Source organism: Larimichthys crocea, unplaced genomic scaffold (genome assembly GCF_000972845.2).
Source record: "Larimichthys crocea isolate SSNF unplaced genomic scaffold, L_crocea_2.0 scaffold20575, whole genome shotgun sequence".
Taxonomy (NCBI): domain Eukaryota; kingdom Metazoa; phylum Chordata; class Actinopteri; family Sciaenidae; genus Larimichthys; species Larimichthys crocea.
This window is the reverse complement of record NW_020852758.1, coordinates 2,875-17,340: the sequence shown is the minus strand read 5'-3', so window position 1 is coordinate 17,340 and position 14,466 is coordinate 2,875. Positions and strand designations below refer to the sequence as shown.

The following is a 14,466-nucleotide window of genomic DNA, read 5'->3' as shown; positions in this document are numbered from 1 at the left end:
AAAAAACTTCAACCAACAACCAATTCTCAGTAGTGTTGGGAAGTTCGAATCTTTTAAATGACTCGGATCTCTTACTCTTGGACGGTAAAATGAACTAATCTATTTATGATTCATTTAGTTTATTTTGTTCATTCACTAGTGCAATGTTGTAGCCCTCTAGCAGCTCATGTAAACGTGACAAGTGAACGAAAGAACGATCCGTTTGAACATACTGCTGTGTGTACTGCTCCTCACACAGCCTGAGCGGCCATGCAGCTGACTTGTGGTGAGGCAATGTACTGCATGGAAGTGAACGGATCACTCACTGAGATGACTCATTACTCCTGAGTCATATAAAAGATTAGTTCATATTGAATGAAACCTTTATGACAGACACACCATTAATTGTCAGCTGACTAGTAGTAAGCCTTTACCTCTCAGAAACAGAAGCTCTAACAATATATCCTGTCAATAGGAGGTACAGTCCAGTGTGCTCAGAGCCTCTCTGTCAGGCACACTGAGTCAGTGGAGCGCCAAACTAAAAGGAAAACATCTCTTGTATTTCACATCACCTTGAAAATTAACTACAAGCAAAAGTAACTGAAACTGACATCTATAGTGAACATTATAATCTACTAAGTATAATAACAGGTAGCTAGAGAAACTGTTTTCAAATTCAATAAATTCATTTACTGGGAGTGACTTTGCAAGACAGCAGTACAGCCACCTTGATATAAATCTGCAGGACAGGTGCTCTACCTGTTTTAAGAACAGTCCTTGACTTTTCAGCCGTTTCCACCCCCCAGGTGAATCATGCTCACAGCCACAAAACAGAACTGAAAGCTAAAGGAATGCAAAACTCTTGGTTGGTTGACCAAAAACATAACTCTAAACGAATGCTCATATTGCTCCATGTCTGCTCTGCTGGCTGTGAAGGCTACAGTAACACATAAGCCAAAACAACTTTACAATGCTTTAAATGTTATTAAATGATTATTAAATATGATCTGATAATGATGGTCTTAGTGGTTACTATTTTAGTAATATGCAATAATATTATTTCACAGCAACTTCACACTAACTATATTTCTAGTTACTTTCTTTTATATTTCCTTGTATGCATTGTATTTTTTATTTTTTCAAAAGTTTTCAATTACCTCTTGTAAGATAGCTAGACAGCTTATTTTTCTCAGTGACTGTAACTTACCACTTCCTCTTGGCAGAGCCACCCCAGACAGCGCCTCTAACACGGAGCTCTTCCCCGAACTTTGGTCTCCAATCACGGCTATAGCAGGCAGCGCCAAGTCCTTCTCCACACCCAGAGAGCGAAGAGAGTCAATGAGATCAATGCAGGGACGCACCTTCTCCTCATACTGCTGGTTCAGAGTGCTCATGGCGATGACTTCTGCAAAAAGAAATACAACTCTGATTCAGTGAAATAAGTTTTGTCCGTGTCAAGTCTTCAATAGCAACTGGGTGAGTGAGGCAGATGGAAACTGTACCTACTGTAGGGATGCTGTTAGGTTTCGTTTCCTTGTCTTTCATTTGTTTCACCGGTAATGTAATGAATTATGCAATAAGGAGAAAAAAAGATCGGCAGTGAAAGTGCGACAAATAACATACAGGCTTATGTTGAGTACATTTGTGATACAAGTAGAAATTATATTTTACACCTTTATGAAAGGCTTGTTAAGAAAGCATTAAACCAGTTTTACAATTAAAATGTTTTTTTTTTATATAATTAAGAAACAAATTAAAAGCCAAGAGACCACTGAGGCTAATGAATTACCTGGCAGACTCAAAAATAAATCATATTGTAGAATATTTTGCTTAAACAATATCACTGTATGACATCAAAGTAAAGTAGTGAAAATATTCTAAAACTTAAAATTAAACTGATATTCTGTGTGTGTGTGTGTGTGTGTGTGTGTGTGTGTGTGTGTGTGTGTGTGTCTGTGTGTGTGTCTGTGTGTCTGTGTATTTGTGTATGTGGTTTTCATTCTTTTATGATGACTTATGAGCATCTATCTATTCTATACATCTATTAATCTATTATTAGACACCCAAGGATGAATATACTAACTTCACAACCATGAATGTACATAGACTGTAATCAGTTTTTATATCAAGCGTGCAACACAACAAAGCAAAGAGTGTTGTGGTTAATCATTTTCTGGTCTTTAATTATGTTGTCATTGAGATAAACACTAAAGTCAGGAGGGAAACAGAGTTCTCGGCATGGATTCAGCAGTGGACAAATTTTCTTGCTTTATGGTATTGATCTTTGTCTAGAAAATAAGATTCTGGTTAGTCTGAAGACTGCTAAAAAAATGACACATCTAAAATTTTGACAGCCAAACTACTGAAGATAAAAAGGTTGATATCAAATTTGTAGAAGATGGCTACCTTGGCTGTTTTCATGAGGTTAGAAAATCCAGTGAAGCTACTCTAGGCCAGCTGTATGAACAACTTCAGCTTCTAGAAAACAGAAAGAAGAAAAAGAAGATCCAACAGATTGACCTTAACTCAGCACATAACTGGTGGATGTAATGTGAGCGATACAGAAAAACATGTTTAATCTGTCATATGTTCAATCACGTTTCCCTATGTTCTTGAGTCTCTGGACAGCTTATTCTTACAGCTGTTTGATCTGCTGCTTGGCAATGACCTCAGAAGTCTTGTAGTTGATGAAGCCTGGTTCTTCCCTTCCACGATACTTCTCTATATACTCCTCCAACAGTCCTCTTTCTAACTCCAGCCAAAATAATACAGTCTCAAACATTGTTTGGGTGGCCTAAACTATCATACACAGTATAGGAGGGCCGCTTTAAAAATGCAGTGATATTAACAAGATATGTATTCATTAAATGTAATGCCTTTAAGATCAAGTGGCACTGAGAGGATGGTACTGCCGATGCTGTAGCGCTATCCTTTTTACCTTTCCTGGAAGAATATAATATCCGTATTAAGCCATGTCTCAGTCAAAAACATGCAATCAATATGATTTTAAATCAGGTTGTTAATAATAAATGTTTTGTTTATCTCCTCTTTCTCTTTTTGTTTTCTCTGAAGTGGTGGTTTAGCAGATGGTTTATGTATGCATAGAGGTCTGAGATTATTAACATCCATAGGTTTGTTTACTATTATGTCTGGCAGTGATTATGACAGGACTTATTGAACTGAAGAGCTTAGGGTGTTGTTATACTTAGGCTTACCGCAGGGGGAGCTACTAGTGCCATGAAGAGGAAGGGAGAATGTCCCCTGGTTCATGTGGGGTCATGTCAGAAGTTGTATGATGACAATTACAACTACATAAAATAACCTTTCAATGTTGGATTTTATGAATTGTCAGGACTATATATCAAAACAAAACAAAAAATCAAACACTAGCTTTGACAATACAAGAGAAGATTACAGTTTGTCTTCAGTTTTATTTCAGAGGATAGGTTATGTACACATTACAGTGTCTAACACATGGTGTTACAATTCAGGACTAACAGCTAATATCATTAGCACTAAACCAATCAACCAGTTTAACTCCACATTTATCAGCTAACTTGTTTTGTTTTTTTTCACCCTGTACACAGTGTGAAACACACAGTTTTGGGACTGGTCCGTGGGCTCTTACCTAATGTTACAGTAATGCAACTCAAAGGTTTGGTGGTGTTAGATCTTCCTCAAGATCTCATGAGAAAAGTGCTTCAAAAGACAGAAGGTACTACAGGAGTAGACCCACCATCCTCCTGCTGGATCCTCTTGCACTGATGGCACCTGGGACACTTCAATGGAACTGAGTCATCCCTATTAATGTTATTAGTTACACATGTATTTTTTCTATATGATCAATGAACGTGGCTGTGAAGCTAAATCATGTAAATAATTTCATTTGTGCTCAGTCCTTGTAGATTTATGTAGGATGTCTGCCCAAAAAACCAAAAACAAAAACAAAACTCTACTACTCAAAAAATACTAAAACAAAACTAAAACAAAATAGCAACCAACATCAACAACAATCCATCTTTTTGAACCTTGTGTAAATGTATATTTGGCATGTTATTGGGAAATAATAATATGTTATAAAACATGAGCAAAATAAATGAAAAATCTCAAAAAACATAATCAGACCTGGATATAAAATCCGATAATGTTACAAGATCCACAGACTTACTACATTTTACTTTAAACAACATAAATGACTGTGTTAAATGTTAAAAACCATATTCATCTTCCAGGCAAGGGCGTTCTTCCATGTCTTGGTGTTCTGTTGTGTTGAAGTTGTATATGTTCATACTGAAGTTAGTCAGCAGAATGCGTGCCTTTGTCAGACGGTTGAAACGAAGCTGAAGTTGGATTCTCTTGTTTTTTATGCCAGAGTCCTCTTGAAGCAGGGAGTTCAGCTTCTCCTTGTCCTGAAGCATCTGCAGCATCTCCCTCTGCAGCTGGATGGCAGACTCGTGCAACATCTGATAGCGGATCACCAGGGGGACCTGGTCAGCCAGACGTTGGCCAGCAATCTGTGGTTTGGAGAAAGTAATGCAAAGCTACTACCTGGATCTGTTTACATCACCAAAATATCAGTTAAAATTATACAGAACATCAACATCAACATTCAGAATCTTGAATTTCAGTACACCTCTGTTTTTAGCCTATGTCTATGTGCTTACATTTTGGAACATCTGCATTACGGAAAGTCTTCCTTGCTTATGCTGCTTGCTGTTCCCAGATTAGTGGTTTTACTTTTGTGGAGTGAGATCAGGAGGGCCGTGGTCAGTTTTTTCCCCCGTTTCTGTTCAGAGCACATTATATATGCATATCTAAATAATGTATTTGAATATGGGCATGTCCCTTAGAGAGAGCACTTTAGAATAACGTCTGTCCTGAGTAAATTCACTGTCACATTCCACCTGTTACAGGTTATTTAATAAAAATAACAACATGATAATTTCTCTGTCAAAGCTTTATAACAACATGTTTCATTGAACATTAGTTAATACTATCTGAAGTATATTTTTGGGATCTGCAAATCAACTATGTGATCAACAAAAAAATAATAATTAGCATGTCTAATTTTTGTCTTTCCACATAAAAACAAATGCAGTCATAAAGCAACAGATAATTATCTGATGTTTACATTGATTAAATTTTTTAATTTACAGCACACTGAAATAATACAGTTAATTTATTCTTTAATAAGTAGTAATGAAGTGTTCATAATTGCCCAGTCTACTTGCATATCTTGTCATGTATAATACAGTAACCTTTCAGCAACAATATCTTTGATTTATGAATGATAGATTTCACAATTATTAATGTTGTGCTAGTCTATAAATGATTAGGGTGTCACTGCTAAACCATAGATAAACTACTCATTACTAGATTAACTAATTATAACTTCATAATGATTACACTATTTGTGAAGGACTTGTAGAGTTGTTCATCATGTTGGCTATTTATTTAGAGTAACAAGTGATAAAAACTAAAACTCTTCCCCCCATTTTTACTGTTTCTAAAATGTGTGTGATGTAAATCTACAGCATGTACTTGATGTGATTACACTTACTTGGTAGTAGGATTTAAGGTGTTTGATCATCTCTTTCAGGGTGGCCCCACTGTTGCCCACAGTGTTGCTGGTGCTCTTCTGCCCTAGTGCAACACTAAAACCACCCAAAACCGGTTCATCCTCTCTCTTCCGCTTCCCTAACTTCTTGCTGTATCTGCTGTCCTGAGTGTAAACAATCGACTCCATCTTAAACTGAGTCCTCAGCATGGACTCCGCTACAATCTCCTTTTCCTTTCTGATTTCTTCAATCTTCACCTAATGGACATAAACATTTCTTAGTAAATATTCATTATGTGTGTGTCATACAGTACATATACAGAAGCAATAGACAAATTAAAATGACACCTTGGCTGTTCTGATGAGGTTCGGGAATCCAACAAAGCTGCTCTCTGCCACCTTAAACAGCTCTTTCTTCACAATTTCTATAAAAGAAAAAAACAATATAAGACAAAACAATATGAGGTCAAATAATAATTCAAATGTAAAAATGTAAATGGCCCACAATCATTGTAGCACAATGATAAGACATGCCTGCCACTTCCTTCAGTTTTAGGACAGCAGGCTCTTCCAGCAGTTTGATCTGCTCCTTGACCATCCCCTCAAAAGTCTTGTAGTTGATAAATCCTGGCAGTTCTCTTCCACGATACTTTCGTTCATACTGAACCACCTCTCTCTCAATATTCCAGTTGACTACAGCAGGATCAATTTTTAAAGAAAAGAAGTGGGTAAACCCTTGGTTAGAGGTGGTTATAACAGAAGTCGGGAGCATAACTTCAACTTGGGTAGGTGTAAAAGTTACCATCTCTGTTGTTTTTTTTTCAAAGCAAGAAGGAAAATCTATCTAACTCAGTAATTTACTCTTGTTGCTGCACTTACATGTTACTCCAGAGCTTTCTATGATCTCTTTCCATACCGCAAACTCTTTTCTCAGTGTGGAAAAGATGTTGACCTTGACTCCAAATTTGAGTTCCTCCCCTGTGGTGAGGCTTATAGCATCCTGTGTAAACGCTGTCATTCTCTGAAATATAACAGGTTCAAATTTTAAAAAGAGGGAAACTGTGTTTTTTCAGAAGCTCAAATCACTTTGGTTACACTTTGGTTGGGAGGTGCAGTATTTTGTAAATGTAAAAGCAAGCTAGTAAACTCACATCAATGAGGAAACTGAGTCTCTCAGCTGGGTCAGATGGGGGTCCGTTGCCATATCTGTCCAGATCTGTCTGAGTCTGTATTAGTTTCTTCTCTATCTGCTCTTCCAGTCGAGGCAGAGATTTCTACAGATAACACAGGGTTCAAACGTTCAACACATGAGCAAAGTAATCTGTAGTGAACTGTTAAGATAATGCACCAAGAAGTCTTCACCTGGATATGAAGCACCAGCTCAAGGGTGAGTTTTTCAGCCAGTTTAGGAACAGTGGCATGACCTTCATCATAGAGAATCCTATACAGAAAATAAAGAGTTTCTGGGTACATACTACACAACCAGTCAAACTGTAAGTTACAGTTAATGTAGAATTTAAAATAACGAACTTACTGAAAATATGCATGATCTTTGAAGAAAGCTTCCTCTCTTTCTATTGCTTCAGTAAGAGACACATTCTCTGTGATCTCTTTCTGACCCCTGCACTTGACGATCATGTAGCCCTTCTTCAGGTGGATGACCTCATTATGGACAATTTCAACCGTTGTGTTTTCTGTACCTTTGTCCACCAGATCAGGCTTGGTAAGGATACCTGACACACACAGAGAGAATTAGCACTTAGAGCTATAACATCACAACTACATTAAGAGTTTGGCCCTTTTACAAAATCAGCTGGATTTACCCAAACTCCTCTCTCCATCAGGATCCACTTCCTGTGCCATCTTCAAAGCCTCTGTGGTTGCTATGTCCACGTTGCATGGAACAACCACCAAGCTGATGGTTTCTTGTTTCTTGATGAACTTCTGTATCAGTCTCTTTATCTGAAAGTATGAATTTATATTATATCAAGCATGCAAAACCAGTACTCCAGCCAATACCCAAAGTTAACTTAGTTAATTTTGTTATATTCTTCATTACTAATGAATTACCCCTACCACTAAATCCTACACACTGATCATACCAACAGCAAATTTCATGGGAAACCAAAAACTCTGTGTGGCATCTTGGAGCAAACTGACATGTTCATGTTGAACTTGTGGTAATATGATCGGTTATGACACTGAAGTCATTAGGATCTCAAGGATTCATCATTTGAGAACAGGGCTGTTTGTACCAGATTTCATGGCTATTTGTGCTATAGTTGTCAATATATTTTATCTATATCTTGATCAACTAGTAAGTGCTGAATAAAGTAACCTGGTCTCCAATGTCCTCTGGTTGTCCCTTTACAGCCACCCTGGCGATGCCGGGCAGGTCAATGAGCGTCAGATCTGGAACATCAGGAGAGGCGATCTCCAGACTGATCAGGTCTTCACTGATGCCTGACCCAGGCCCGGCCATTTCATTCTGAGCTGGAGAGAGAGAACATGATGTAAAACAAAATAAAACTACCTTTAACCTACTTCAACACCTTGCTGTTGATAGTGACATTTAAGAACAGTGTACCTTCTCGAATCTTTTCCTCCACATCTGCAGGATCTTCTATCTCCTCCTCATCGTCCTGGTAGCTTATCTTTCCATACCACTCCTCTCCTTCTTTTCTTCTCTTCATCTTCAGTTCGAGAGGGCATCTTGTCACAATGCCTGGAAAAAAGTTAAGAGAAATCCAGTGTACCTGGTAAACAGTTGGATCTCAAACAATCCAAAAAATATCTCTGCAAACCTAAAAGTCTGACAGGAGCATCTATGACCTTATAACTTTTCATTCATTCATTTCATTTTATTTATTATTAAAGTCTTTAATTATTCTATATTCTATGTGAAAATGTACCTGCAAAAAACATGGTCAGTAAAATAAGTCAGTGATTTGATGCAGACATGCAGGCATATTTGACCATATGTGATGTTTTCTCACTATTTCCCCAGACTTGTTTGTATATTTTAAACTGTGGAACTGTGATCCTTCCATTTTTCCATCCACCTTAATCTTTTATGGAGAAAAACATAATTTAATGAACAGGCTGCTTTTGTTTTTTCGGATCATTGTTGAGGAATGTGTATTTTCAAAATAGTCTATTTTAAAGACTAGGTTAGGTCAACGTTAGTTTTTCTTACCACTTCCTCTTGGAAGAGACACCCCAGACAGCGCCTCTAACACGGAGCTCTTCCCCGAGCTTTGGTCTCCAATCACGGCTATAGCAGGCAGCGCCAAGTCCTTCTCCACACCCAGAGAGCGAAGAGAGTCAATGAGATCAATGCAGGGACGCACCTTCTCCTCATACTGCTGGTTCAGAGTGCTCATGGTGATGACTTCTGCAAGAAATTGTGTTTTAAATTGTTTAAAAGAATAATAGTCCGTATCGGGTCTACAATAGAAGCTGCTTGCACACAGCCAGATGCAAAGTGCTGGTACTGCAGGTATGTAACAGAAACTAGAAATCGAAAGTTAACTTGTGTTTCGTTTCCTTGACTTTCATTTCTTTTGCTGTGAATGGGATGCACACGAACTGCACCTAACGTCATCTACCACCGTCATCTATATTTAACATAACATATTTTCTTTTATTTGATGTTATTATTGTTTGGGGAAATTTCTATAATATGCGATTTACATTCTAAAGTTTGTTAAACACAACAAGTGTTTCTGTTTGCGTCTCAAATGTATGTTTTTCTTTGTCACCACCTTTACACAGGGCCGTAGAATTGGGTAGGGACGCTAGGGACACGTCCCTACCAATATCCAGCGGCTGCAGCTGTGTAGTTACTATCAACACAACCGCTGCCATAGTAGTCTTCAGTCAATCATCAGGTCAACAGTCTGTCTCTGCTAAAAGTCCCGCCTCTAACCTAAATACCGCTCTCTGATTGGCTCTGCTGGGTTCTCTCTAACGTACATGTGATTGGCCGTCCCCGCTGTCATTCCATCTGCATGTAAAAGCTCGTTGGACAGCACAGGAGACAGTGCATGTATCTGTAACCGCGATAGTTGTCAACATGTTTGGCATTTGTTCTGCCGTGCGTGTGTGCTTGATAATTAAGATTTGAAGGATGTCAAAGAAAAGAAAACTGGAAATAAGACACTTGTAAGTTGTGTAGGACACGTGTTACTTCAAGGGTGTATAACTGCAGAGGCTCAACAATACACATTGAATAAAAGATAATATTTAATGCCAAAGAGATACACTTTTTTTTACACAACTTATTTTTACTTATTATTTTTATGTATTTGTGTGGGAGATAGCAACTGTTTAATACAACAAAACCTCAGATTCTAGATGCTCATGTGATTTTATACATCCATATTTTGGGGGAATAAATTACACAAAATAATAATTATGTGAAAGTATAACTGTACAATCAAACTATATGATCATTGTATCCCTAATCTGTTCATATGTCATGCATCCCTTGGAGCACTTTTGTGTCCCCACCAATGTCAAAATCAAACCTACTCCCTTGCCTTTACCTTTAAGCTAAACTCATCAACTTCACAGTGAAGCTCAAGGTAATGTGGACAACATTTAAGGAGTTTTCCCGTTATATCTAAATCTGCCTGTCATCTTCCTATTTTTTTCCAGTTAAAACACTCCCTACGACCCGATGTTTTGGGATGAGTCTGACCGCAGAGTGCAGGAAGGCCAGCCAATAAGTGCTCAGCACCACTGGGAACTCCTTCAAGACTGTTCCAGGTGACATGCGACAAGTAAAGCTGTCATTAAAGCAAAAGTTGACTACTTTGAAGAATCTAAAATATAAAACATTATTGCTTTGCATTATTTGCTTTTTTACCAAATAATTTAAAATGTTGTGTTTTTTCATAGTTTTGATAATAAAATAGAGAAAAAAACACTGCAGGAGAAGGTGTGTCCAAACTTTTGACTGATATTGTGTATATATAAATTAATGAAGACGTATTCAAAAAGCTTCTATTCTTTTATTTGGACCGACCACAAGAAACGCCAATATTCATTGATCTAATTTCAGACACATACAACCCAATCCACATTTTATTCTTCTTTTATTATCATTATTAGTTTTTTCATGAGGTACAAATGATGGGTAGATACTGTATTACAAATAATATACCAACTCCAAAATCATGAATGTATGTGACAGGTCAAAAAACAAGATCATGCTTTCAGATTGTGACCCCCTCTAGAACTCCACGAGGTATGCGTGGGCCTCTATGAGGCGATTGAGGCGACTCTGCAAATCAGCCCTCTCACTTTTAGTGTTACAATCCTCCTCCAACAAGGGCGTTGAATACATTCTCTCTTGTAGAATCTGTAGCATATCCCTCTGCAGCTGGACAGCAAACTCCTGCAAGATCTGGTAACGAATCACCAGGGGGACCTGGTAATCCAGATGCTGGCTGGCAATCTGAAGAAGGGAACAAAGAAGTGTTTGATAGAGGAGGGCATTTACTGAAAAACATAACCTCTGTCTAAACCTTGCCATCATTGCTTTTGTTCATGAATTCCCTCTAAATTGAAACTTACTTCGTAATAAGATTTAACTTGCAACATCAGCTCCTGAAGTGTTGCATGATTGCCATGTATTCCTTTCTCTTTTTCTTCTCTCTCTTTTCTCTTGCTGTCACTCAGACTGCTGCTGTAGGTCCTGTCCTGAGAGTCAACAAGCATCTCCATCTTGAACTGGTTTCTCAGCATGGATTCAGCAGTGGACTCATTTCGATTCTTTATGTAATTGATCTTTGTCTAGAAAATAAGATTCTGGTCAGTCTGAACACTGCAAAAAATTATGCAAATTATTTTTTAACAGCCAAACTTCCAAAGATGAGAAAGTTAATATCAAACTCGTAGACTACCATGGCTTTTTCCAGGAGGTTAGGAAATCCGGTGAAGCTATTCTTAGCCAGCTGTATGGAAACCTTCATAACAGCATCTGGAGGACACAGAAATACAAGTTGATGCAGCAGATTAATCTCAGCTCAGCACATCACTGGAGGTTGTAGTTAAATCTGTCATATGTTCAGTCATGTACCTCCTATGTTCTTGAGTCTCTTGACAGCTAATTCTTCCAGCTGTTTGATCTGCTCCTTGGCAATGACCTCAAACGTCTTGTAGTTGATGAAGCTTGGTAGTTCTCTTCCACGATACTTCTCTTCATACTGCGCCACCTCTCTCTCAATCCTCTTTCCAACTACAACAAAAAAACATATACTGTGTTTGAGAGTACTACTGTTGGATAGCTGTAGACCAGATCAAAATGATACACTCACAGATTTCTCCTGAGTGGTTCAGGTAGGCATTCCACTTCATGAATTCTGTTCTGAGTGTAGAAAAGACATTGAGCCTTTCTCCAGACTTCAATTCTTCTCCTCTGGTCAGCCTGATGGCATCCTGAGTGAATGCAGTCACTTTCTGCAACCCACATATGACAGCAAAAACTGTTGTTTATAGGTGTTTTATGTTTATTTAACACATATTAAAAACACATTCCTATTAGTGGTGAGTGTTGGTCTTCATAGCCAGGTAAATGTTATATAGAGTGAGGGAGCTCACATCATTGAGGAAGACGAGTTTCTCAGCTGAGTCAGATGGGGGTCCGTTGCCATATCTCTCCAGCTCTGCACGAGTCTGTTCTAGTTTCTCTTCTATCTGCTCTTCCAGTCGTGGCAGAGATCTCTGTAAATCACATGGTCAAAGCTTTAATGCATAAGTGGACTAGTCATCGTTTACACAATACAATGTCAAGGTGAAGCAATAAGAAACATTCACCTCAATGTGATGCACTAACTCAAGAGTGAGTTTTTCAGCCAGTTTAGGAACAGTGGCATGACCGTCATTGTAGAGGGTGCTACAGGAAGAATAAACAGCTACTGAGTACATGCTACATGACCTGTCAAACACCTTGACACCAAAAAGAATTACTTACTGGAAATATGCGTGATCTTTGAAGAAAGCTTTCTCTCTTTCTATTGCTTCAGGAAGAGACACCTTCTCTGTGATCTCTTTGCACTTGACGATCATGTAGCCCTTCTTTAGGTGGATGACCTCATTATGAACAATGTCAATCACCGTCTCTTCTGTGCCTTTTTTTACCAGATCAGGCTTGGTCAAAATAACTGAGAGAGAGGGACAAACAGACAGTGAACTAAGGAGTCAAATAACTTTCTCCAAATGGCCTTTTTATTCTAAAATCAGCTGGATTTACCCAAAGTCCTCTCTCCATCAGGATCCACTTCCTGTGCCATCTTCAAAGCCTCTGTGGTTGCTATGTCCACGTTGCATGGAACAACCACCACGTTGATGGTTTCTTGTTTCTTGATGAACTTCTGTATCAACTTTTTTAAAAGTATGAATTGATATTGTAAATCAAGTTATAAGTTATACAAATATCAGCAGTACTTAAGTTAGCTGTATTCACATAATGACTGAATATTACAGGACTAAATGTCTACAACCTTGCTAGTGGCCCTCTGAGGCAAAAAAAAAAAAAGTGTAAAAATGTTCAGAGATTTTCATGGCAGTCTTGCTAAGGGAAAGGTCAATATGGAAAGTAATTCATGAGATGTTTTGTAGGTTTGACCTCACTTATACATTTTAAACAACTTTCTACAAAGAAAAAAATATATATTCCTTTGAAAACTGCTGACATATTGAGGACACTGAACTACCACACCTGGTCTCCAATGTTCTCTGGTTCTCCCATTCTTGCTGCCCAGGCAATGTTGGGAAAGTCAATGAGTGTCAGGTCTGGAACATCAGGAGAGGCGATCTCTAGACTGATGAGGTAATCACTGATGTCCCTCATTTCATTCTGAGCTGAAGAGAGAGAAAACATGAAGTATGACTGCAAGAGGGCAGAGTTATCTCTGATACGTGTGTTTTGTTTTTAGATATTTAGAGTTTGTTTGAATGGATGGTACCTTCTCGAATCTTTTTCTCCACATCTGCGGGTTCTTCAATCTCCTCACTGAAGTAGTTGTATATCTTTCCGTACCACTCCTCTCCCTCTTTTTTTCTCTTCATCTTCAGTTCAAGGGGATAGATTATCCCACTGTCTGTATTAAGGATAAGTGAAGGAAAAAAACTCAAAGTTTAAGGTCCAGTATGTAACATTTTATCTCCCTCTACACACAGACCTTTGTGCTATCAAACCCTCACGGCTTCACCAACCACTGCTATGCCGATGACACCCAGCTTCTTTTCATTCTACTCTTCTGACACTCAAGCTGTGACGTGAATCATTGCACACGAGGTGTTCTGGCTATGTTTTTCAGTCATTTGTTTCACACGTGTCTGAAGGAAGAGATACTCTTACTAAATAACACAGCTGTCTACACACACTGTGTCATGGCACATGTTTCACTTGCTCTGTCTTATGGAATTTTCTATCCTTTGGGTAGGGCCTTGGCGTCATGGATGGTGATGGTGCTAAGCCAGATCAGAGAAGACGATCTCTCTTTGGCATGTAAGGCCGTTATTTGGAGTGCGGGAGGAGTGCAGGTGCCAGCCTATCTCAGAGTTGCCTGGTGACCAGGGTAGAAGAAACTCGATGTTGGCCTCCTAGACATAATATACAGCTAACTGTTGACGTCCATTAGCATGAACAGATAACAGTGTCTCCAGACTAGTGTTGAAGGTGAACACTAACATGGGTAAATGCATTCCCTTTGACTATTTTGGGCGTAAAGTATTTGTGGCGTCATCTGTAAGGGTTTAAAGTCTGACCACCAGCATGAGTTGGGGGGAATAGAGACCGACCCATACCCGATTGTATGTGAAAATGTCTCTGATTCTCCTTGGCCAAGCTTCAATAAATATTACAGCATAAGACATCAGAGGCTCCTGAACACTTTCTTCCCTCCTGACCTGGTGCCATT

The 14,466-nt window shown here is 38.6% G+C and overlaps 2 protein-coding genes across 3 annotated transcripts; both read right to left on the bottom strand.

The window, feature by feature from the left end:
* Nucleotides 1-3,370: 3,370 nt before the first annotated feature.
* On the bottom strand, nucleotides 3,371-9,036 carry LOC104924126 (interferon-induced GTP-binding protein Mx). Of its 2 annotated transcripts, XR_003461821.1 has the most exons (13): nucleotides 8,733-9,036; nucleotides 8,124-8,261; nucleotides 7,875-8,029; nucleotides 7,360-7,498; nucleotides 7,071-7,269; nucleotides 6,899-6,977; nucleotides 6,688-6,810; nucleotides 6,416-6,557; nucleotides 6,071-6,229; nucleotides 5,885-5,961; nucleotides 5,540-5,794; nucleotides 4,133-4,493; nucleotides 3,371-4,089 (listed from the first exon to the last, which is right to left on the bottom strand). XR_003461821.1 is itself a non-coding variant. In XM_019274379.2 (12 exons), the coding sequence occupies exons 1-12, from the start codon at nucleotides 8,917-8,919 to the stop codon at nucleotides 4,188-4,190; spliced, it is 1,959 nt and encodes a 652-aa protein (XP_019129924.2). In that variant the 5' UTR covers nucleotides 8,920-9,036; the 3' UTR covers nucleotides 3,371-4,187. The 2 variants fall into 2 exon arrangements, 1 of the variants encoding a protein (XP_019129924.2); XM_019274379.2 differs by having other exon boundaries at nucleotides 3,371-4,493.
* Nucleotides 9,037-10,535: 1,499 nt separating this feature from the next.
* Nucleotides 10,536-13,631, bottom strand: LOC109142035 (interferon-induced GTP-binding protein Mx). Its single transcript, XM_027275749.1, has 11 exons — nucleotides 13,510-13,631; nucleotides 13,263-13,405; nucleotides 12,795-12,924; nucleotides 12,516-12,705; nucleotides 12,359-12,437; nucleotides 12,143-12,265; nucleotides 11,860-12,001; nucleotides 11,622-11,780; nucleotides 11,446-11,522; nucleotides 11,117-11,335; nucleotides 10,536-10,997 (listed from the first exon to the last, which is right to left on the bottom strand). The coding sequence occupies exons 1-11, from the start codon at nucleotides 13,610-13,612 to the stop codon at nucleotides 10,773-10,775; spliced, it is 1,590 nt and encodes a 529-aa protein (XP_027131550.1). The 5' UTR covers nucleotides 13,613-13,631; the 3' UTR covers nucleotides 10,536-10,772.
* Nucleotides 13,632-14,466: the final 835 nt, after the last annotated feature.

Excerpts from the sequence above, each read along its gene's own strand:
- LOC104924126 (XM_019274379.2), bottom strand. The coding sequence starts at position 8,919 with ATGAGCACTCTGAACCAGCAGTATGAGGAGAAGGTGCGTCCCTGCATT. Across the intron at positions 7,270-7,359 it reads TGATGGAGAGAGGAGTTTGG|GTATCCTTACCAAGCCTGAT; the intron begins GTAAATCCAGCT and ends TGTGTGTGTCAG. Across the intron at positions 4,494-5,539 it reads ACCTTAAATCCTACTACCAA|ATTGCTGGCCAACGTCTGGC; the intron begins GTAAGTGTAATC and ends TCCAAACCACAG.
- LOC109142035 (XM_027275749.1), bottom strand. The coding sequence starts at position 13,612 with ATGAAGAGAAAAAAAGAGGGAGAGGAGTGGTACGGAAAGATATACAAC. Across the intron at positions 12,706-12,794 it reads TGATGGAGAGAGGACTTTGG|TTATTTTGACCAAGCCTGAT; the intron begins GTAAATCCAGCT and ends CCTCTCTCTCAG. Across the intron at positions 12,438-12,515 it reads AAAGATCACGCATATTTCCA|CACCCTCTACAATGACGGTC; the intron begins GTAAGTAATTCT and ends TTCTTCCTGTAG.